Raw genomic sequence first — 26,008 nt, 5'->3', positions numbered from 1 at the left:
CAGATGTTTATGCTTGCTCTGGTAATGTACAAAGATTGTGAATATAGCACTTCCACTTTTTTCTCTGATTCTGGTCTGAGTAACATGGGCCAAGAAAATGACTGGCTGAGGTGCTGAGATCTGTAAGGGCTTACAGCACACCACCATCAATTTTGAGATTGTATTGTGTATGCATGCTCCTACCCTCTTACGGTGAACCAGCTTTATCTATATCTGCAGTCCCGCAATGAAAAGATGTCTCATGGGTTTTTCTCAGATATGCATTATATGGGCCCAAAGCACAAAATAATTTTGTTGCTCTGTGCCGCTCAATTCTTATCTAGGGTTGACAACATAATTTAGTGTCTTCATTGTGTAAATAGTAGTAATACTTCATAATCAGACGCATGTCGGAAATTTTATCTGATCCTCAAGCCACAGAATGTGTTTCGTGAAAATGATAATAATGAGGACCAAGAAGTGTTGGATAGGTCATAATTGTGCAGTTAGTATCTATTTTTCATATACTGATTCTAGTTTCACATTAATTGCAAACATTACAACAGTAAAAAAAAAAAAAAAAAAAAAAAAAAAAAAAAAAAAAAAAAAAAACACACAAACAAACACTACTGTCACTAGCACATGTATGGAAATTTGTGATTTACACTTATAATAAATATGACCTTAAATATTAATCAATATTTCATAACATAAAGTGGGTACATTATTTTTCCATAGCAAGTACAGGATCTCGAAACTTGGTTAAAAAGCATACGAGACTACTGATAGTCTGTTTATAAATTTGATCTTCATTATAAATTTAATCTTCATAAATATCTATTTTCCTCAAAACTTTGTTTCTGTGCTTTGAGCCAATATGGTTATCAGAACCTCAATTGTTTGGCATGTATAAGCATTACAAATTTTTGTATAATTAGTGAGAATGTAGATATTTTATTTTTGTTAGGGATTTATAAGCAACTATACCTTAGAGTAGGAGCATTTAGAATGCACTATAAATTAACAGGAATGCTCCATAAAAACCGGGAGAACTGCCGGATATCAGTAACTTCCTGCCACGATATTTCAGCGCAGAGTCTTCTGGCCATCTTCTGGTGAATGCCACCGTAGTAGTACTGGCGAGTACGCGCTGAGCTCCGCTATTTAAAGCCTTCTGAGGTGACATTGCGCATGCGCTGCTCAGCGTGTGCGTTCATAACGGCTCCGTGCGCTGCACCTCGCGCCCTCCACTGCGAAAGCCTGGCATATCAGTGTCAGGTCGATTTCCATCTTTATGCAGATAACTACGTCGACTACGAAGTTTCTCTATAACAGGATTCCAAGCAGAGTTCAGCTGATAACCACTATCTCGATTGATGAGAGTCTCATTGTCAGACAATCTTATTTCCACAGATTCATTGATAATCGAGCTCCAAAAGTTTGATGTATGGGCCAAAATTTTGTGTCGTTGTAATTCATGGAATGATCTGTGGAAATACAATGTTCGGCGATTGCGGACTTGGTGGGTTGAAGAAGGCGAGTATGCCGTTGGTGTTCCACAATGCGTTTCTGCACAGTTCGTGTTGCTTGCCCTATATATGATTTGCCGCATTCACACGGAATTTTGTAAACACCTGGTTTACGCAGGCCCAGGTCATCTTTAACGGATGCCACCAGTGATGAAATTTTGGAAGGAGGGCGAAAGATGACTCTCACTTGATACTTTTTCAATATTCTGCCTATCTGTGAAGAAATATTCCCAATAAATGGTAGATAAACAGTCGACCTGAAGCCCTCTTCCTCTTCCTTGTTCCGTTGTTTGTAGGTCTTCATCACTCTGTTCACTTGCCTAGGTGAAAAGACATTCTTCAAAAATACTTTTTGCAGGTGTTCCAGTTCCGCTTGAAGACTGTCGGTGTCAGAGATAGTATGGGCACAGTGGACCAAGGTTTTTAGAACGCCCATTGTTTGTGCTGGATGGTGGCAACTAGTAGCTTGTAGATACAGGTCTGTATGAGTGGGCTTTCTGTACACCGAGTGACCAAGTGTGCCATCACTCTTCCGTCGCACCAAGACCAGGGGTGCACCAATGAAGAATAACATCTTGCCCATGGAGAGCATAGCCCTCCGTAACTTACGAGCAGATGTGGATACAAAAGTCTTAAAATCTGACAAAGGAAACGCTACTGTCCTCATACCAAGGGATGACTATATTAATAAGATCAATGTTTTATTATGTGATTCAAAGTATCGCAAAATCGATAAGGATCCCACGAGTCGAGTAGTGCGAAAAACAGCAGAACTTTTATCAAATAGTTCTCTACCGAAGGAGGTCATCAAAAGACTGAAACCAAACAGTTCAGTTCCACCTAGGCTATATGGACTGCCTAAGATCCACAAGGAAAATGTGCCATTACGTCCAATTGTGAGTAACATTGGAGCAGCCACCCACGACCTAGCAAAATTCTTGGCATCTTTGCTCAAACCAATGATAGGCAAGTGTGCACATCACATAAAGAATTCTGGTGATTTTATCAGTTGACTTCAGTCACTACAACCGCAAAGTAGTGATTTATTGGTCAGTTTTGATGTGGTTTCACTGTTCACAAAGGTGCCTCTGGTGGACTCACTACACCTCATTGGCAATATGTTTGGTGCAGACATTACAGCGTTGTTTGAGCACACCCTCTCCTCTACATATTTTATATTTAACAACGAATTTTATGAACAATCTGGTGGTGTCACCATGGGGAGTCCTTTGTCTCCCCTGGTGGCCAATCTTTTTATGGAGGATTTTGAGGAGAGAGCGCTCGACTCTGCCACTTTTAAACCGACAGTATTTTGGCGGTACGTTGACGACACTTTTATAGTGTGGCCTCATGGTCTGGACCCTCTCCAAGAATTTTTACGTCACATGAACTCCATACATGAAAACATAAAGTTTACCACGGAGATAGAGAGAGATGGTTGTCTGCCATTTTTAGACGTCTTGGTGCAACGGAAGAGTGATGGCACACTTGGTCACTCGGTGTACAGAAAGCCCACTCATACAGGCATGTATCTACAAGCTACTAGTTGCCACCATCCAGCACAAACAATGGGCATTCTCAAAACCTTGGTCCACCGTGCCCATACTATCTCCGACGCCGACAGTCTTCAAGTGGAACTGGAACACCTGCAAAAAGTGTTTTTGAAGAATGGCTTTTCACCTAGGCAAGTGAACAGAGTGATGAAGACCTACAAACAATGGAACAAGGAAGAGGAAGAGGGCTTCAGGTCGACTGTTTATCTACCATTTATTGGGAATATTTCTTCACAGATAGGCAGAATATTGAAAAAGTATCAAGTGAGAGTCATCTTTCGCCCTCCTTCCAAAATTTCATCACTGGTGGCATCCGTTAAAGACGACCTGGGCCTGCGTAAACCAGGTGTTTACAAAATTCCGTGTGAATGCGGCAAATCATATATAGGGCAAGCAACACGAACTGTGCAGGAACGCATTGTGGAACACCAACGGCATACTCGCCTTCTTCAACCCACCAAGTCCGCAATCGCCGAACATTGTATTTCCACAGACCATTCCATGAATTACGACACAAAAATTTTGGCCCATACATCAAACTTTTGGAGCTCGATTTTCAATGAATCTGTGGAAATAAGATTGTCTGACAATGAGACTCTCATCAATCGAGATAGCGGTTATCAGCTGAACTCCGCTTGGAATCCTGTTATAGAGAAACTTCGTAGTCGACGTAGTTATCTGCATAAAGATGGAAATCGACTTGACACCGATACACCAGGCTTTCGCAGTGGAGGGCGCGAGGCGCAGCGCACGGAACCGATATACACGCACGCTAAGCAGCGCATGCGCAATGTCACCTCAGAAGGCTTTAAATAGCGGAGCTCAGCACGTACTTGCCAGTACTACTACAGTGGCATTCACCTGAAGATGCCCAGAAGACTCTGCGCCGAAATATCGTGGCAGGAAGTTACTGATATCCGGCAGCTCTCCCGTGTTTTTATGGAACAATCAGTACGCCGGGAAAGCTTTAAACATCACAACAGGAATGCTCAGTAAAATTGCTTGTGCATTACTGAATTACAAATTCTAAAAATGTTCTTTATTCTCTTGAAAAGGAAGCAGTAAGGAATTCTACAGTGAGATAACTCCTTTTAATTTAGCTTCTGCTAAAGTCACTGTTATTTCAAGTTTAGGCCAAAATTAATGTGCATCTGAGAAACTATCACAGAAAGTACTGATTTCTCATACTTAATTCTCTTAGTTGCTACATGAAAAGCTTGCATATTTCAAGTCGTTAGTTGTGTTGAAGGTCCCTAAACTACAGTCTTCAGCCTTCAACTGACAGAAAATTAAAGTCTTAAGTTATAGTACGTGATCCCAAGAAATAAGTTATCAAAATTACAGCTCGACACACACACACACACACACACACACACACACAGTGAGGGAAGGAAGGAAGACAGAGAGAGAGAGAGAGAGAGAGAGAGAGAGAGAGAGAGAGAGAGAGAGAATCAAAATTAATGGTTTAGAGGACATTGCACTGAGTCAGTGACAGCAATTAATAACTTTATTACAAAAGAGAGACACTGACTAAGCTGGTGTAACAACTAACCACTGAAACAGTTAAAAACCTGAGTTGCATGGGTTGTGCTCACTGCACATAACAAATCAGACGACTATATATACCACAGTACAATAGTTTTATGTGCAGCACGTTGCTAAAACAGTAGTTATTTTTAAGAAAGCATTTGAATTTTATGTGCAACACCATAGGGACAATACTAATATTATCACTGGGGTTGTACAAACAGCAACTGTTGTATTTGCAACTGACTGTCTGTATGTGGGTGTTGGCTTCTGCAGAAGTTTCTCAAAAAATGTATTGTTGTTTTTGGGGTATACGGGCACTCAATGGCAAAGTTACCAGTGTCCTTACAAATATTAAAAGAAATGAATATGGTTAGAAAGGTTAAAAACTTCGGCACACTCACTCATTCACATGCATTGATCCACAAGCACCCCATATCACATGCTGTAATAAAAAGGAGAAATAGTAAGAGATACTACGACCAAACAGAAGGAATATGACATAGGAGGCAAAACAATGGCGCAGGGATATGTGAATAGCTAACCATTTACATAAAACATGGATGAGCCAGTCACGGTGTGAAACATTAAGGACATCTCCCTAAAATCTTTGGAAACAAGTCGGACAAATCACAAAACCTTAAAAGACTCACCACATTCATTTGAATGTCACTTAAAATAAAGGGTAAATCTGCTGCTGCCCTCTGGTCTGAAAAACACCGTCTAGTAAAATGTGGTGCACATACATCTATACATCACAAGCACCACACACTGGAGGGTTGTCGTGCTGAATTTAGAAGCCACACATCAGAGGACCTGCTTTTGTGAAGGACCTCATCCCACCTTCATGGCTGAAAGGAGATACGTCATGACCAATCAGAGGGCTTTATTAGACACAACTTATTATCTGTCACTTCCAGCCACTTATCCTCCCATCAACGCACGAGCACCCCCACAGCGAGACGATAACGTGGAGGGGGATGGCACATTGAAATAACTGAGGATCGCGACATACCTCCTTGGTTGCTACGTCTGCCGTTTCGTTTCCCGCAATACCCAGGTGACCTGGTAACCAGCAGTAAAACACCTCCTTCCCCAGCCCATATAGGTGGAGGAGGGTTTCCTAAATATTTACTTTCTCTTCTAGATACAAGCATGGTAGAGAGTGAAGGGCATTCAGAAAATCGGAGCAGACAACGAATTTAGCACTTGAAGCATATCTTATCTGCTCCAATGACTGCAAGACCGCATATAATTCGACGTCGAAGACCGTAATGTCTCGAGGCAGTCATACCTTGAAGACACGAACAGGGAAAACAATGGAGCAACCAATGGATTCCCTCCGTTTCGACCCATCCATGAAGACAACTGCATAGCTGTGGTGCTCAGTTAAGTTGTCATAACATAACGTATTAAAAACATGTGCAAGACTGCATCTCGCCTGTACTGTACCAAATCAAAAATTACTCTGGGCCTCTGCAGAACCATGGTGGCAGGCAGTTAAAACCCTGGATTTGGGTTTGTGTGTGCTCCACACCCTGTGACTCCAGCACATGCTGCACACAGATCCCACAAGGCACTGTTTCTTGTGGACAATTAGAGAAAAGGAATTCGAGAGGCGGAAGAGCAACAGTATGGAATGTGAGTGAAGTCGGAGCCGCGAGGAACTTACAAGCCTGATGCAATGCGGTGAGCTGCCACCGAATGGTGAGTGGTGGTTCCCCATCCTCAGCGCAGAGAGTGTGGTTGGGGCTGGTCCTGTAAGCACCTGTGACTATTCTAACCCCCCTCAGAGTGCATAGCGTCAATAATCTTCAGGTAAGAAGGCCTTGTTGACCCGTACACTGTGCATCCATAGTCTAGCCATGAGCACAAAAGCTCTATAAAACCAGAGCAGACGCACCATACTGTTTATGGCTATGACAAAGAGGGTAACACTTAAAACACTGCCCTGAGAAACACCATTCTCCTGCTCAAAACAATCAGACAGCACGTCATCAGCTTGAGCTATAAAGTGCTTGGACCAGAAGGACCATCTGAAAATGGAGAGATGGCCACAAAAGCCCCCCCTGATGGAGCTGCAGAAGAATATGTCGAGACAGTGATGTTTACATAGGAAACCCTCCTAAATGCTACCTCTAGTAGGGTCAGGTTGTCGACAGCGCACCAAAATCTCCGGAGTCGACAGTGAGATTGGCTAAGGCATTGCCAGTCACTCTTAACAAACAGAACAGGCGACAGTTAAACATTTGCTCTAGGGTCTTTCCTACACAGCTTGTTACGGTGACACTCCAGTAACTACTGGGACATGTGTGGTCCTTTCCTGGTTTGAGAAGAGGTACCAGAATTGCCTCTCTCCACAAGTTGGGAAAGTTGCCTATCTGCCATATAAAATTAACAAAAATTTGAGGACAATGCACTTTGACGCTGTTGGCAAATGTCGAAGCATGCACTACTGGATTTGGTCACGACTGAGGGCTGCATGAAAAATCTCAGACAGTGCTGATTCCACCACCCACATGAAGGAAATAAATCTGTAAGACACAGAGTTGTATTATCTGAAGACCAAGTCATCCCTCTCCGCAGCCGCATGGTAGCAGCAAAACATCAGATTCTTGCTGGCATCGGTAGTGGTCACTGCAAAATGCTCTGCCCTTGTCTGAACCATGCCTCCAGGGATTGTTCGGAGACATCCATTTCAGCACTGCTGCTATTGGTAAATGATTGTGTTTACCGGAAATCCTCCTGGTAGCCTCCCATCCCATCCCAGCCTGTAGAAGAAGTGGAGCAGTTGATGCAGTCCAGAAATACTTGCCATGACCTTTTCCTGCTCTCCTTAATGATGCGTCGAGCCTTGATTTTCATGAGCCAAAGGCTGTGAGGTTGTCTGCTTTTGGGCGGTACTATTTAAACCATCGAGAAGCTGCATGCCTGTCCTGGATTGCTGAGCGGCACTCACCAGTCCACCAAGGAACAGGTTGCCTCCTAAGATGTCTTGAGGACTGTGATCGATAAGTCAATGGCATGATGGATCATTTGTGTGATGCGCTCCACCCATTCCTGGATGCAGTCGCAGAATTCAAACACAGCTAGCAGGCTGAACAGCATCCAGTCAGCCCTGTTGACAGTCCATTTTGGTGGCTTCTGTGCTGGTAATGCTCCATCCAGTAGATGAATGCAGAGTAGGAAGTGGTTACTGGAATGAAGACTGTCAATGACTTCCCACTGAACAGGTTCTTCACGGGTTGGAGAACAGAATAACAGGCTGAGGACGACCCAGTAACAACAGAGAATTAAGAGAGAGAGAGAGAGAGAGAGAGAGAGAGAGAGAGAGAGAGAGAGTACCTGTGTTGGGGATGTACAGCTCACGAGTTGTGATGAGGCTCTGCAAAATGCAACCCTGAGGGCAAGTAGATGTTGAGCCCACAAGACATGATGGGCATTAATGTCTTCCAGTAGAAGAAATGATTGGAGAAGTTCTTCCGTAAGATCGGTGAGAGCCTCAGAGTCTATTGCCTCTTTCAGAGGTGATTAAACTCAGAAAACAGTGATCCTCCAACAAACATGAATTTCAACTGCAACTGCTTGCAGGTCAGTAGCCACAGGGAGAGGGGAGGAATGGTGCATGTTACTGACAAACACAGCAGCTCCTTTCCCCAGAGTATAGCCCCATAGTACGATGGCATCACAGGGTTTAAAATGTGTTTTCTGTAAATACAAGCACAGGGTGCTTTCAAACCCATTAATGTTCCACCATAATATCGGAGCCACCTATAACAGGGGTTGCACTTTTATCCTGTCTTTCAGCCAGGGAGGGGAGCTCGCAATGAGTGGAGGTTCTGTCTCGGGGCAAGATGATTGCCCCAGGCCAACATCAAGGTCCATTAGCTCTACAGAAGAATCGTGAGAGACATCAGAGAGGATGATGTCGACATGATCAGACTGTTTGCTTCTCGACCCCTTTGGTGATGGATGCCTGACCTTTTTCGTCTTTGCACTGTTTAGGCTTCGGAGCCACACCTATGGCAGTGGCAGTGTTGTGCAGTAGACCAGGCTGAACCTTTGGAGAAGCAGGGAGCTCCACAACATCGGCTACCATGGCCATGTCTTGCATTCTGGGAGAAAGTGTGGGCTTTGCAGTAACTGCAGCAGCCCAACTACACTGACAAACACAGGTACTAGTGCTAATAGTAGCAACCTCTGTTTGTGTAGCAGCATCAGTTTTCTGAATTGGCTGTTTAACAACTGAAGCACAGGGGGTAGGGAACGTGGAAGGCTGCATGGCGTTACAAACCTTTTTGGCCTCACCACAATGGATCTGTTTTGTTTTATCTCCGGTATCTTTCATTCTCCAAGGGAGACCTAGCAGTACCTACTCCCGACAGGGTAAGCCACAGAGCAATTTGCACACTTTGGAGGAGATGAACATGGGTAGCCTTACCACATTTGTCACATGTGGATTCTCCCTTCATTCAAGAGTGGCATGCCCAATGTGATGGCATTTAAATTAGTGCATTGGGTTGGGGACATAGGGCCGCACGGTTAAACAAAGATGATGATGTTGTGGTCTTCAGTCCAGAGACTGGTTTGATGCAACCCTCCATGCTACTCTATCCTGCGCAAGCTTCTTCATCTCAAGTAACTATTGCAACCTACATCCTTCTCAATCTGCTTAGTGTATTCTTCTCTTGGTCTCCCTCTATGATTTTTATCCTCCATGCTGCCCTCCAATACTAAAATGGTGATTCCTTAATGACTCAGAACGAGTCCTACCAACTGATCCCTTCTTGTAGTCAAGTTGTGCCACAAATTCCTCTTCTCCCCCATTCTATTGAATACCTCGTCATTAGTTATGTGATCTACCCATCTAATCTTTAGCATTCTTCTGTAGCACCACATTTCAAAAGCTTCTATTCTCTTCCTGTCTAAACTAGTTATCGACCATGTTTCACTTCCATACATGGCTACACTCCATACAAATACTTTCAGAAAAGGCTTCCTGACACTTAAATCTATACTCGATGTTAACAAATTTCTCTTCTTCAAAAACACTTTCCTTGCCATTGACAGTCTACATTTTATATCCTCTCTACTTCAACCACCATCAGTTATTTTGCTCCCCAAATAGCAAAACTCCTTTACTACTTTAAGTGTCTCATTTCCTATCTGATTCCCTCACCATCACCTGATTTAATTAGACTACATTCCATTATCCTCGTTTTGCTTTTATTGTTCATCTAACATCCTCCTTACAAGACAATGTCCATTCTGTTCAGCTGCTCTTCCAGGTCCTTTGCTGTCTCTGACAGACTTACAATGTCATCAGCAAACCTCAAAGTTTTTATTTCTTCTCCACGTATTTTAATTCCTACTCCAAATTTATCTTTTGTCTCCTTTACTGCTTGGGCAATATACAGATTGAATAACATCGGGGACAACCCTGTCTCACTCCCTTATCAACCAGCAGTCCCTTTCATCCCCCTCAACTCTTATAATTGCAATCTGGTTTCGGTACAAATTGTAAACAGCCTTTCGCTCCCTATATCTGATCCCTCTCACCTTCAGAATTTGAAAGAGATTATTCCAATCAACATTGTCAAAAGCCTTCTCTAAGTCTGCAATTGCTAGAAACGTAGGCTTGCCTTTCCTTAATCTATCTTCTAAGATACGTCGTAGGGTCAGTATTGCCTCATACGTTCCAACATTTCTACGGAATCCAAACTGATCCTCCCCAAGGTCGGCTTCTACCAATTCTTTCATTCATCTGTAAAGAATTCGTGTTAGTATTTTACAGCTGTGACTTATTAAACAGATAGTTTGATAATTTTCACACCTGTCAACGCCTGCTTTCTTTGGAATCGAAATTATTATATTCTTCTTGAATTCTGAGGGTATTTCATCTGTCTCACACATCTTGCTCACCAGATGGTAGAGTTTTGTCAGGGCTGGCTCCCCCAAGGCTATCAGTATCTCTAATGGAATGTTGTCTATTCTCAACACCTTGTTTCGACTTAGGTCTTCCAGTGCTCTGTACAATTCCTCACGCAGCATCATATCTCCGATTTCATCTTCATCTAGGTTCTCTTCCGTTTCCATAATATCATCCTCATGTACATTGCCCTTGTATAGACTCTATATATACTCCTTCCACTTTGCTGCTTTCCCTTCTTTGCTTCTCCATCTGAGGTCTTGATGTTCATACAGGTGGTTCTCTTTTCCCCAAAGGTCTCTTTGATTTTCCTGTAGGCAGTATCTATCTTACCGCTAGTGATATGTGCTTCTACATCCTTACACTTGTTCTCTTGCCATCCATGCTTAGCCATTTTGCACTTCCTGTCAATCTCATTTTTGAGACATTCTCATTCCTTTTTGCCTACTTCATTAACTGCATTTTTATATTTTCTGCCTTCATCAATTAAGTTCAACGTCTCTTTTGTTACCCAAGGATTTTTACTAGCCTTTGTCTTTTTACCTACTTGATCCTCTGCTGCCTTTACAATTTTATCTTTCAAAGCTATCCATTCTTCTTCTACTGTATTTCTTTTCCCCATTCTTGTCAATCGTTCCCTGATGCTCTCTCCCTGAAACTCTGTACAACCTCTGGTTCTTTCAGTTTATCCTGATCCCATCTCCTTAAATTCCCACCTTTTTGCAGTTTCTTCAGTTTTAATCTACAGTTCATAACAAATAGATTGTGGTCAGAGTCCAGATCTGCTCCTGGAAATGTCTTACAATTTAAAACCTGGTTCCTAAATCTCTGTCTTACAATTACATAATCTATCTGAAACCTTCCAGTGTCTCCAAGCCTCTTCCACGTGTACAAACTTCTTTCACGATTTTTAAAACAAGTGTTAACTATGATTAAATTATGCTCTGTGCAAAATTCCACCACGCAGTTTCCTCTTTCATTCCATATCCCCATTCCATATTTGCCCACAACTTTTCCTTTTCTTCGTTTTCCTACTATTGAATTCCAGTCTCCCATGACTATTAAATTTTCATCTCCCTTCGCTATCTGAATAACTTCTTTTATCTCATCATACATTTCTTCAATCTCTTCGTCGTCTGCAGAGCTAGTTGGCATATAAACTTGTACTACTGTGGTAGGTGTGGGCTTCGTATCTATCTTGGCTACAATAATGCATTCTCTACGCTGTTTGTAGTAGCTTACCCGTACTCCTATTTTTTTTTTATTCATTATTAAACCTACTCCTGCATTACCCCTATTTGATTTTGTATTTATAACCCTGTATTCACCTAATCAGAAGTCTTGTTTCTCTTGCCACCGAACTTTGCTAATTCCCACTATATCTAACTTTAAACTCTCCATTTCCCTTTTTAAATTTTCTAACCTACCTACCCAATTAAGGGATCTGACAGTTTTCTTTCTCCTGATAACGATGTCCTCCTGAGTAGTCCCTGCCCAGAGATCCGAATGGGGGACTATTTTACCTCCGGAATGTTTTACCCAAGAGGACGCCATCATCATTTAACCATACAGTAAAGCTGCATACCCTCGGGAAAAATTATGGCTGTGGTGTCCCCTTGCTTTCAGCCGTTTGCAGTACCAGCACGGCAAGACTGTTTTGGTTAATGTTATAAGGCCAGATCAATCAATCATCCAGACTGTTGCCCCGCACCTACTGAAAAGACTGCTGCCCCTCTTCAGGAACCACACGTTTGTCTGGCCTCTCAACATATACCCCTCCGTTCTGGTTGCACCTATGGTATGGTTATTTGTATGGCTGAGGCACGCAAGCCTCCCCATCAGCGGCAAGGTCCATGGTTCATTGTGGGGAGGGGTGGGGGGAAATAACTCGCCTTAATATGTTCTGGGAGTCTAGTGCTTTCAAAAGTGAGGATGAACGAATCAGATTTAATTGCCTTACAACCCTCTCCATAATATTCTGCATGTCTACAATGCCTTCCTGGGCCCATTCAATTTTGTCTCCTTTTGGGGTGTCCACCATGTCTCTGCACGTCACACCACCATTACAGAAGTTTAATGTGGTAAAGAGTTCAGTTTCAGTGGCATATTCCCAATTTTTTTGGCCTTCTGCACATTCATCACTTGTTGGGATCTTGTAGTTTCCACCAACAGTGACCCATTTTGCAACCGCTTAATAGATTTTAACGTACCTGCAATCCCTCTAAACCCTTTTGAATGTGAAAAGGATAAGACTTATTCAAAGCTTCCCCTTTCCTTAACTAATAAAAATACAGTCTGATTAGCACCATGTCTACTGTCACAATGCAAACTACAATTCTGAAACAGTTCTGAGTTGGGAGCACTGGCTACATGACCCCTCTTATTGGGTGTTGGTACATTCCAGCGGCTCACTCTTTTTGCTGGGAGGAGGAATGAAAAATTTTGAAGGATCCATCTCGATACCATGAACAGCAAGGAAAATTGAAGTCCATTTAGACAGAGCCCCGTGTGCCTAGGTAAGTCTTATACAACTGAAGTGAGGTAGTTTCCCCAGAGGTTTCCTGTTAATGACTGTTTCACCTCAACAGCCATGCATCTCATCAATATGCAGCACCCCTTGAGACTGACGGATTTTGTATAGGGGTTTATATCATCATCGCAATCCCTATGATCAAGCCCAGATCCCTGTTCCCTGTGACTCACAACGTTTCACCATCGCACCACACATGCTCGTTGAAGCATGCCCAGAGCTTACTGCGAGAGAGGACTGGCGGCGCTTACCACTCCCCAGCTCAGAAACCCTGTGGTCATCAAGCCCCTACCCAGAAAATGAATGCTGAGCCCTTTAAAAACAATCTTGCAAGTTACACTCTTTATACCTAGATATTCACCTGAAAATTGTAGAGATTTAGCTAACAGAGGCATCGAGATCATTTAGGAGGGAGGGAGGGGTAAAAGGCAACAAAACTGACAATTATTTTGAAAGGAAAAGTTGTTGGTTAATCAATTACTTCTAAAAAAATATTTTAGATAAAAAATATTGAGCTCAAATCAAACAAAACTCATAGCTATACCAGAAGCGTAGATACTTAATTTAATTTATTAAAGATAAGAGCGAGTCCCTTAGCATGTGATTAAAAAATGTTTAAATCTGGTGATTCATTAAGCCAATGAAATTTAGTGGTGTTAGTATTCAATAGGCAATGAACGATGAAAGGAAGCTGTTGAAAATGCTCCACAAAACTGACCATTTCAAAAAGATTACAGACACTATAATTTGGAACTCACAGGGCATTGCGATACTGTCAATATCAAATATCTGCTTTTAGAAGAAAGAGCTTCTATGCCATGAGCTTGCACCTGCTCACAGTTCTTCAGCTGAAATAATGAAACCGTTGTGACTCGCCGATCTTTCAAAGTGCCGCTGCGCAGTTACGTGCGTCCTCTATATGCGGCGCTGTCTGCCAGCCATGCATTGTGTCTTCCTTGAAATATATTTGTTCAACTTGAAATTATAACAATTGGCGATGAGGTAGTGATTTTTGTTTTCCATTGTTGACCCACATGTTTCCATGGCTACTTTAGAGCAACTATTGCAAGGTCTCACAGAACAGCAAACACTTCTCACAAATGCGATTCGAGATTTCGTCGCGGCATCAAATGCGGGGCATCTCTTGTCGTTGTCTCTACCTACTATTCCTCCTTACGATGAGACAGCGGAAGGCTGATCTGATTACGAAAAACATCTACGACAGCACTTCTTGGCATTTCATGTCGCGGACAAACAAACATGTAAGTCTGTTCCTTTCATGGATTTCACCTCAAATGTATTGGTTGTTGTCGCAATTGGCTCCTTTGAAAGATCCTGTGTCTTTGTCCTTTGCTGAAATGTGCTCACTTCTGTCCGTCTATTTTCAAAAGCAAACACATGTGGTAGCCTCTCGTGTTGCCTTTTATCGTTGTCAAAAACAACCGAATCAATCCTATCGCGCTTGGGCTGCTGAACTTCACGGCCTCAGTAGAAAGTGTCAATTTGTTACTGAAGTTCACAAAGAATCCTATGCCGATTCCATGGTACAGGATGCTATTACTTGACCGGCGCCCGACAAAGAAGTTAGGCAACATGCCCTTCAGTTGACAAATCCGACTCTAGATGAAGTCCTATCCATCGTTCAGTCTTTTGAAAGTTTCTCGCAACACTGGAGCGCAAATAGAGGCAGGGGCGACGTCGGGGAAATACAACCTCTGTGCGATGTTGACGAAGCGTGTGGCATGTCCCCACCAGCTGACGTGGCCGCAGTATGCTCCCAAGCGCAGCCTCGGCCTAACCGTAAACAAACCTCTAAGAAACTGCAGCAAAACCCACGGCAACTTCCTTCATGACCGCAGTGTTTTACGAAACATTCACGAGAAGATTGTCCACAACGTTGGGCCGTGTGTCACAAATGCAAAAAAAAGGGTCATGTGTCATACGTTTGCAAATCCGACCGCATACATGATGTTCATGAACATGACGCTGATTATGATTCTGTGTTGTCTGTCAATTGTACTTCTTCCCTTTATTCCTCACTGTCCAAATACTTGGTCGAGATGTTCGCATGCAGGTGGATACTGGTTCTGCTGCCACTATCATCAATTCTCAGACGTATCTTCAGTTGGGTTCTTCAATCCTGTCACCTGTCACTAGGCAATTACAGACTTACAATAAACAGAAGATTCCTCTCTTGGGAAAATTTGATGCTGAGGTACCTTACAAATCTGTCGTCGCACTGTTCCCATATTTGTGGTTGACCATAGTAACACGGAGAATCTTTTCGGTTTCAATTCCTTTCGCGTTTTTGGGTTCTCCTTATGCTCAATTGGATTCCTTGTCGATGACATTTTCATCCCTTTTTTCTCCTGGGTTAGGCCGTGCAAACGACTTTGAAGCTCATATCACACTCAAACCCACTGCTCGGCCTAAGGTTTTTCGGTCTCGGCCCATTCCTGTGGCCCTTCGTGATCAGGTCAAACGGCAGCTGGATCGTCTCATTGCTTCAGGGGTCTTGCTTCCTGTCACTTCCAGTGAGTGGTCCTCTCCTGTCATCGTCGTTGCTAAGCCAAATGGTGATATTCGTCTCTGTGGTGATTTCAAAGCCACTGTAAATGCTCAATGCCTTATCGACACTTACCCTATGCCTCGACCTGAAGAATTGTTCACTGAACTTGCTGGAGGCCAGTATTTTTCTAAACTTGACCTGTCAGAAGCTTATCATCAACTTCCTCTCGACACTGTTTCCCGGCAGTTTCTGGTCCTTAACATGCCTTTCAGCCTCTATCAATACCAATGATTGCCATTCGGGGTTGCCAGCGCCCCTGCTCTCTTTCAGCGATTCTTGGAACAATTATTGCTCACTGTCCCTGGGTGTATAAATTACCCGGATGACATTGTTGTCACTGGCTCCACCACTGACGAACATCTTCAAAATCTCCGCACACTTTTCCATGTCTTACAGACTGCCAGTCTTAAGTGTAATCTTCAGAAATCAAAATTTTTTTCAGGCATCTATCACGTACTTGAGGTTTCAACTCTCTTGGGATGGCATTCGTCCGCTTCAGCAAACTGTCGCTGCGATCGATGCCCTTCCTCGCCCTACATCTGTTAAGGAACTGCAGGCCTTCTCGGGGAAAATAGCATACTATCACAAGTTTTTACAGTCTGCTGCTCCGCTAGCTCAGCCGTTGCATCGCCTGTTGCATAAAAACGTGCCTTTTCACTGGTCTGGGTCATGCGATGCGGCTTTCCAGAAATTGAAGACTATGCTGACACAGGCCCCGTGCCTGGCTACTTATCTACCTGGCCAACATCTTGTTCTTGCCACAGACACTTCTCAATACGGGATCAGTGCAATTCTTGCACACTGTTTTTCTGACGGTTCTGAACAACCCATTGCTTATGCCTCCAAAACGTTCACGGGTGCCCAAAAAAGGTATTCTCAAATTGAAAAAGAAGCTTTGACCATTATTTATGCTCTTCATAAGTTTGGTGTTTTTCTCTGTGGATCCAAATTTCATCTTGTTATGGATCACAAACCACTTGTTTCCTTGTTTCATCCATCAACGTCACTTCCCGACAAGGCTGCAAACCGCCTCCAGCGTTGGACTCTTTACTTGTCTCGTTTCAATTATGAGATTCATTTCCGGCCGACGGCTCAACATGCGAATGCTGATGCACTGTCTAGCCTTCCCATGGGTCCTGATTCGGCATTCGATAGGAACGAACTTTTGTGTTTCCAACTGGATGTTGCCGAGCAGCGGGTTGTGGATGGGTTCCTCATCACCAGGGACCAGCTGGCGGCTGCTACGGGTTCTGACCCTACCCTCTCTGGAGGTTTTACGCTGTATTCAGAAGAGTTGGCCAGATCATCCATCTGCTAAGACTTCTGATCCGTTGCGGAACTACTATGCTTTGCGTTACCGCCTCAAGGCTAGGGATGGTGTTACCCTCCTTTCCACCGAAAATGCTTCGCTGCGCGTTGTGGTACCTGCGTCTTTGCGTGCTTCGGTCTTGTGCGCCTTCACCAGGGGCACTGGGGTGTCTCTCGCACAAAATCTCTGGCGCGCTGTCATGTGTACTGGCCCGGCATCGACTCTGAAATCGCACACATGGTCACTGCCTGTGGCCCTTGTGCGTCACAGGCCGCCGCCCCGAAGTCATCTTTGTCACCGTGGCCTTCGCCTGAGAAGCCCTGGGAGCATATTCATGCTGACTTCGCGGGACCTTTTTTAGGTACTTATTGGCTTCTCGTTATTGACGCCTAATCTAACTTTCCTTTCATTGTCCATTGCATGTCACCTACCACCGCGGCAACCACCAATGCTCTAGCTCGCATTTCTCTTTGGAAGGCCTTCCCTCTGCTCTTGTTACTGATGATGGTCCGCAATTTGCCTCTTCCGATTTTGCGGATTTTTGTGCCCATCACGGCGTTGCGCATGTCACGGCCCCTCCGTTCCATCCACAGTCAAATGGTGAGGCTGAACGACTGGTCCGCACATTTAAGGCTCAGATGAGGAAACTCCTTCTGCTGGTGATGCGCTTCTCCAATTTCTGGCTTCTTACCGTTTCACCCCCATGGGCGACCACAGCCCCGCACGCTACTTCATCTTCTGCAGCCTTCCACCTCACGGCCGCAGGTGCCTTTGCTTGGCCGGTTCACCGCCGACAACCTTGTATGGGTACGGAGATATGGCAGGTGGCCAAAATGGTGTCCTGGCCTCATCTTACGACACCGTGGCCAACGCCTGTATAAAATCCAGACGGACACGGGTGTTGCAGTGCATCATTCGGACCAGCTTCAGCCTCGTGTGCCAGCGACGCCTGTTCTGGATGCCGCTACTCCACCTTCGGCTCTACCTGACACTCAGGATACTGGAATCTCTCATTACTCATAACGCAATCTTCTCACCAACATATTGGTGCCAGCACAAGAACTGACGCCACCAGGAGACGTGGCCATGCAGGAACCAGATGATCATCATTGGTGCACGGGGCCCCAGCAGATTCGACCCCCATGTCTCCTGTCATCTGGACCCATTATCATCGGGGACACTTCCGTCCGTACGGGAAGCCTCCTCCTCGAGACTTTAAGGCCAGTCAAAAAAACCTATGGACGTTAGCAATCTACAGGCCACCTCCATCAAGACCTGTGCAAAAAATTCAAAGGGAGGAAAAGTGTTGTGACTCGCTGATCTTTCAAAGTGCCGCCGCGCAGTTACACGCGTCTTCTACATGCGGCACTGTCTGCCAGCCATGCAGCAGCATCGCCACCTAAGCGGCCAGCCAGCCAGCCAGCGGCCGCTAGACTTGGACTCAGTTATGATTTGACTGTTAAAGTGTACACACATCTTACTCTGTTTACTTGATCTGTGACTTTCATGTATTGTGTCTTCATTGAAATATATTTGTTCAACTTGAAGTTATAACAGAAACTTCGTGAGTTGTATTGGCACAGTTACTGACTGTATACTGTACTGATCAGATTTACCCCCACTGATATTTTCCTACACCAAAAGCTGAAAAATGCACCTGCTGCAAAATAGGGTCACATTAAATATGGAAGTCCCTGTTGAGATGAATGTATACTTTGCACAGTTGGAGTGATTCCAGCACTACAGTAAAGGTTTGATGAATATTAATGACTAGTCTTTGAGCTCTAGCTCTTTCTCTAGTAAAAACCACAGCTACAGCAGTGTGTGTCTGAGTGATGCCTGTGTGGTTGTGTGCGTGAAAATGTTTACTTCTGCTAAATAAAGGGTAAGGGCTTGAAAGCTTGCATGAATACTGTTTTCTGTTGCATGTTTCTAAGCAACACACATCAATCAGGTAAAGATGTGTGGTTGCCTTTCTCTTATTTTAATTTGGATTATTGATGATGAATGAACTTGAATACTAAATTGTTCAAAGTTTTACCTTTTCTCTGCCCGGGCCTCCTTTGCTTCTCTTTCTTTTCTCTGCTGTTCTTCAAGTTCAGCACCTTCAAGACGCACCCTACGCCGTACTTCCAAAGTCATTGTGCGGTTCCCACCAAGCTCAATTAACTGTCGGGCTAGTGTTCCAGGTGATGTCCTACAAAACAAAAGGCATATTAAGATGTACATTGAAATAGGTTCTACTTTCCACATCTGTTCTAAAGAAACAATAATGTTTCAAACAATGACCTATTCATGCTGATACATTTTGTATGAATGAAAACTATGAAATAGCAGGTTAGCGTGGACAATGTGTGGCTTATGAAAGAAATGAATACACGTGAACCTAGGAATTTATTAAGGAAAGCACTAATAATGCAGTGACAAAATCTGCAGTCGCCAAACAATAAACACAATTTAAAAAGAAGGGGGAGGGCGATGATGACTAGCTTATTAATATCAAGGACTAAACAGATGACAGCGAAGAAAGTATTTCTTCCAAACTACCAATCAGTTACTACATAGTAATAGTCAAAATGCAAATTATACTTTTAACTAAACCTCATACTTGTGATACTAATATTCCTACAGTCTTGAGCCTTTGACATTCAGGCAACACTCATATTTCATATTCTTATCAGGTATTTCATCATTTAAACCATTTTAACAAACTGTGTCAACAAATATAATTTTCATCCAAACACTTTTCATGTAAGTAAAATGGCAAGTTTAAAAAAATTCTTATAAATGTACATACACTAGTTAAATAAACATTGAAACAAATCCACACACTTTACAGAAATCACCTACAGCCTCATGCATATCAATGAGCTGACTGAAATAAAATTTTGAGGTTTTGTTGTTGTTGTTAGTAATGTTACAAGACAAGGTTGGAAGCAAGGTACTCCGCAGCTTCCTCCCCTCTCCTATCAATTTACTACATGAATGTTAAAGAAAACATAAATGTATCTCAAATGAAGTCTAAACAGATATCTATAAACAGTGTTTGATGATTAAGCTGAACTAGGAATCATTATGAAGTCAAAACTTGAAATTATTTTTGTGTATAAGAACTGTACATTCAACCTGTGCATTGCTGAAATTACTCAAGATTTGTTTAGTACAGTCAAAGTTAACCCTTTCAGGGGGAATGGGAGAACATCTTCCCACATACTTTAATGTCCTCCAGCGGCCAAAGGACTTGACATTCCCACATCTAGCTAGTGCTGCCACCTATAGACTAGAATCAGAAACACATGAAAATTCCCGCTGCTGCCAGCAGTCACTCTGGCAACAATTGATGAAGTATTATATGTCTGTTGTGCTCAATCTGGTGGCAAGTAGACATAGTTTTGATGTAATTTCGTGATTTTGTTTGTATCTCTGCATACAATGGCATTTGTAACTCCATGGTACTTATTCAAAATTTTATGCAATTTTCTTCGTGTTACTGCATGAAAGAAAGTTTCTAGTCGATTCTAAAACACCAAAAATATGTTGTAAACATGTGGGAATATTTTCTCCCACGGCCCATGTTGGCCATATGTCTGGCACTATTTCAAACTTTTAGTGTAGACAATAGGCCTGTTTCGTTATGTGCTATTAGGCGTATTCACTAAGCTTACGTATTTCTCATTGCAGAATTACTTTACCAGAGAGGAAGACATGCTAGAATATCTCTTCTCACTTCCTGAGAATGCGTCAGTTTTCGGCATTGAATCAGACAATGTTTCAACTGACGAGGAAAGTAATACGAGGGCTATCCACAAAGTACATTATGCTTTGGAATTAAAAATAAATAAAGTATTGGAAATTTTTTTTATTATATACAGATGAAAGCCACACTTAAATATTACTTTTCTACATAGTTACCATTTAAATTAAGGCACTTATTGTAGCGATGGACGAGCTTAAAAATTCCTTCGTCGTAAAATTCGGCCGCCTGCGCCTTCAACCACGTGGTTACCTCTTTTGGGACAGAAAAGGTGTGATTTTTGTGGATTTCCTGGAAAGAGGCACTACAATAAACTCTCAAAGGTATTGGCAAACTCTGCACAACCTCAGAAGAGCAATACAAAACAAGTGCAGGGGAAAGTTGGGCTCAAAGATCTTGCTGATTCACGACAACGCCCGGGCCCACACGGCAAATGCCACTCGTGAAGTTCTCGAATCTTTTAAGTGGGAGTTGTTTCCTCATCTGCCGTACAGTCCCGACCTGGCACCGAACGACTTCCACTTATTCCCAGCAATGAAGAAGTGGTTGGCTACGCAGCGTTTTGATGACGACGCACAGCTTCAAGAAGAGGTAACAACGTGGTTGAAGGCGCATGCGGCCGAATTTTACGACGAAGGAATTTCCAAGCTCGTCCATCGCTACGATAAGTGCCTTAATTTAAATGGCAACTATGTAGAAAAGTAGTATTTAAGTGTGGCTTTCATCTGTAAATAATAAAAAAAAAATTCCAATACTTCATTTATTTTTAATTCCAAAACGTAATGTACTTTGTGGATAGCCCTCGTGTACTGGGCACCCAACCACAATCTCCTGCTAATTTACAACAACAAATGCCTTCAGTAGGAAAGAATATTTCAGTCCATGGAGTGTGTTCAGTCTCTGCAGGTTGTCCCATAGAGTAAAAAAAATTCCAGTTTTCAGTGATGCTGATGAGAATGCTGAAACTGATTGGGATAAAACACTGCCTCAGTTTTTAGACATAGACTCTGTTAGAGAAAGCTTAACATTGCCAAAGAAAGCATTCTCTAAAATGAATCGTCCATATGAGTACTTTCTTCAGATCTTCAATGAAAATACCATTTAGAATATTGAACAAACAGACTTGTATGCACCCCAAGAGTGACACAATCTTCGAGTGAGCTTTGAAACACCTGTAAGAAGAAAGAACTGGGTGGACTTAACAGCCTCTGAGATAAAAGCATTTATTGGGTTGCTTATCATTATGGGCATCCACAAATTGCCACATTAAAAAAATACTGGAGTTCAGATAACCCTTCTGCATGTTGGATCAGTGTCAAAAACGATGACTCTAAAACGATTCAATTTAAAAAAAAAAAAAAAGTTCACCTGAACGATAATTCGAAGGCAGTGGGGAAGGGTGCTCATGGATATGATAAACTATATAGAGTCAGGCCCCTGACTGACGCCCTAAATGCTAATTTCTTAGAGGCACATTATCCGTAGATGAAGCTATGATACCTTTCAACAGAAGATCAAGCATAAAACAATATATGCCCATGAAGCTTATAAAAAGGGGGTACAGGGTCTGGTGCCTGACAGGCTATCTACTGAAGTTCCAGATCTATTATGGAAAAGGGGAAGGCAATACTGCCAATATTCCCCTTGGTGAAAGGGTTGCTCTTGAATTGTGTACATCTTTGAAAAACAGTAAATGTATTGTTGCATTTGACAACTATTTCACTTTGTACGCCCTAATGAAAACAGTTCTGGATAATGGAATATATTCTGTAGGTACTGTCAGTCAAAGGTGAGTTAAAGGTACAGATAAAAGATTCAATCATTGCGATAAAGTGGCAAGACACAAGGACAATAACAGTTTTGTCTACAGCAACATCTCCCAAGGATGTAACATTGGTTTCCAGAAAAGGAAGAGACGGTTCCTTATGTAGAATTGCTTGCCCAAGTCCATAAGTTTGTGCAACTGTGTAATGGGCAATGTGGATCTCTTCGACCAGAAGCGAGAACGACATGAAGTTGGACGGCGATTGCTAAAATGGTGACACAGAATTTTTTATTTTCTGGTTGATGCTGCCATTGTGAGTGCATTTATAATGCACGCAGCAGTCACAGGAAATGGAGAGCAGCTAACATTCTGTTTACAGTTGGCAAGAGAATTACTATCAGGATTCTCATCAACGGAACAACATGGGCCTCCACCTGTATTCATTTCAAAGAAAACAAGACAACATTGGTGTTCCTGAAGAACTTTCAAATGTGGGTGAACATCTGCCAAAGAAAATTGTGAAGTATACAAGTTCTCATATGTGCAGTACAAGAAAAGAAGAAAAAAGAATGAGAATAATATGCTCAAAATGCAATGTTGCTTTGTGAGTAGATCCAAGTTTCAGACTGTTCCATAACATACAATAACTGAATTTTTGTTAATATTTTGTGAGTACAGGATAATCTAGCAATGATGTATATTTTTTATTTTGCTTTACAGTGTCAATATACACAATAAAACATTCCTGAAAATTTAATAGTATCATTTCACGGTCCATGGGAAGCCAGAAAAATGTGCCCATGAAAGGCTTAAAAGCATGTTGATTGTGTATTCCTCTGATATTCGTTAATATTTTAACATCTCCAAAGTTGTGACGCTAAATTTTGGTTGTCTTTATAGTGGAATTATTTTACGTTACCATTAGCATGCATACAATAAGCTGCAAGTATGTTATGTTTGTTAGCCTGCTATGATACATTTATTTGTAATGTTGCTGTCTGGCACAAGCCATTGCAGTCATAAGCAAACTGATTGCAGCAAGCAGCTGCCACAGCTTTTTGCCATCAAGGCCAATTTCAGTACACTGGTACAGACACCTTGTTGGCAACCAGCAGTGTTACTAAAATCCAGGAAGCACCTGCTGCACTATGACAGGGGAACTATGTGACACCTGCATGTCAATACAAATTGGCATGGGTGCATGAAAGTACTGGTCACTCTGCTAGCAAATGCCATCGAGTCGGTGACCATTGTGATGCAAGTTACTGTCGTGTGACCTGGAGAAGCATCATCACTTTAATACCCTCTGCTGGTGCAATCATCAACGGCCATCATCTTACAGGTCCTGCACCAGCTCCAATAGGCCAAGTGTCCCTGGGATCCTTCTAGGCAATGATCCACTTAGCATCTAGTGTCGCCAGTTGCCACCAGCCAAACATCAAAGGCTGGGGGTCACTACTTTTGTCACTAGCCACTGCTGGGGTAAGCCCTCACCACATCCTGTTCAAGGCGTAACCATGATATTCTGTATTGGTAGCAACCGGTGAAGCTCTGAATGCCAGCTAGGAATGCTTCTCTCACGTGCAGCTCACTTGCAGGCTGCACTGAGCCACGATGGCTGCTGGTGAGGGTATGACAACACACTGCCACCGAGGACTGTGGGTGTGACCCCTGTCCCCTTCCTGTTTGCTGAATGTGGGCAATGAAGCACTGCTGTATGCTTTACATGAGAAATAAATCAACTAGTTCCAACCTGAGAAAAGATGGATTTGCTCCTGCTTCCCACTAGTGAATCCAGTTAGTTAAGGGGGATGGCACAGCCACCCTGCAAGTCTATTCCTGATCTCCCACCCTCCAATAGAGTAGACACTATCCAGCAATGTTGACATGTTTACATTTGGAGTCAGAAATAGTGGTGGGCGTCTACATTTGATATTTGGCACTGACAACATCAGAACAACGGCAGGTCCAGCAGCAGCAGTTTAAGGGCAGTATGCTGCAGAAGAGTGCAAGAGTTGATTATACACATTGAATGGGCTTATATGGTCATTTCTTTTCTCTCTTCCCTTCCTTCACTGGTGGTATTCTATGTGTAGCTGTTTTCATTTTGGCTTCTGGTGCTGATGTTGAAATACATGGTACTGAGTATTGAGGTTGAGGTTTCTGCCCAGGAGGCAATACAGCACTTACTCAGTCAAGCAGCTCAAACGCAAATAGACAATTTAGAATTACTTACAGAACAAAACAGGTTACCAGAGGAGAGAAGGAAGCAGTCCCCTCCTAGAGGACCTCTAGTCCTTCCTTGACAGAAGTAGGATTACTTCGGTTACTTCCTTTTCTGGCAAAGCAGAGGAGGATGTGTTGGCCTTCTGTGGATAACCTGATCATGGTCGAAAGTGTGTGACACTTTTCAATCCTGACTACACCCCCAAGTGGTGTACAAACTGGCATTAGAAGTGAGACAGCGAATTCACCTGTTTTCAGCTTTGAGATTACGCATATAAATTACTATGTCATGAGCAGATGTGTGAAACCACCGTGGCTGGCTATCCGGCTCTGTGTTGTGACACAGGAACGAATGCTTAGTGCAGTCATTCCAAGCTGTCCGTTGCATTCTACCCCGAACCACTGCTGCTACTGCAGATGCATGACCTCAACCACCACATTTGCACAACACCATGCCATGGGTACAATGACCCAGCACCATCCTTAAGCTGGGCAATGCTGCCACACCATTCGTCCATCCACAAATGTAAGTTCTGAGCTTCGCTTTTAAGCAGAAGACACTGCCAGGGCCAATGCTACAAGAAACGCTGCTGAGAGCTTTTGTCACAGAGACTTTTTGTTTGTTTGAAGCTTGTAGTTTAAAGGGATGCCCACAATCACGTCACAGAGACAAAAGATGATGGGTGCAGAACTGCAAGATAGGATGGTGTAACTCCAGGTGTAGAATGACTATCTACAAAAGCAACTTAATGGGGCATTAGTAAATGCACTGCCACAAAACACTACTGTGCCCTCAGCTAGAATCATTTCCCTATTTCTGGGGGTCCCAGAGGTGGTTCCCTCCCAACTTATAATTAATGTTGCAATGGGTTTGTTGGTTCCCACCTTTATAAGTAAACCATGTAAAATTGTCCACAGTTTCATACAAATTTTAGCAATTGTAGGGGAACTGTCTACATGGGATGATGACGTGTTGGGAGAAGTCACCAAACTGACACTGCAAGGAGAGGCTCATGCTTATGTAAATTCATGGAATTTACATATGACTAAGGAACACCAAAGCATTTGATGGCCTTGCAAAAGGGATAGTAGATAGATAAGGAGATAAGCATAGTGTTAGCTACCATAGAGACAAACATTCCATCCTATACAAAAATTACAGATATGATTTAGAGTGCTTTGCAGATTAAATAAAAGCAGTGTCATGTCATACATATGTACTAGGAGAATATAGTGAAAGGAATGATATACTACTCAGCAAAGCAGAAGCTCACAGTATAGATGTATTCATTCACGGGATTGATCCACAAGTAAGAGCTGAGGTGACTTGCGTTTTGC

General features: G+C 42.9%; 1 protein-coding gene across 1 annotated transcript in view; it reads right to left on the bottom strand.

Moving 5' to 3' along the window:
• The window catches only part of LOC124621755 (probable cleavage and polyadenylation specificity factor subunit 2), a 185,372-nt gene that overhangs the window by 60,708 nt on the left and 98,656 nt on the right, over positions 1–26,008 (bottom strand). Inside the window, exon 9 of the mRNA XM_047147168.1 lies at positions 18,967–19,122. Within this exon, the coding sequence (XP_047003124.1) occupies positions 18,967–19,122 (156 nt within the window). The remainder of the gene's footprint in view (positions 1–18,966; positions 19,123–26,008) is intronic.

Source organism: Schistocerca americana, chromosome 1 (assembly GCF_021461395.2).
Source record: "Schistocerca americana isolate TAMUIC-IGC-003095 chromosome 1, iqSchAmer2.1, whole genome shotgun sequence".
Lineage (NCBI taxonomy): Eukaryota > Metazoa > Arthropoda > Insecta > Orthoptera > Acrididae > Schistocerca > Schistocerca americana.
The sequence above is the reverse complement of the archived record's forward strand: the minus strand, read 5'-3'. Positions and strand labels throughout refer to the sequence as shown.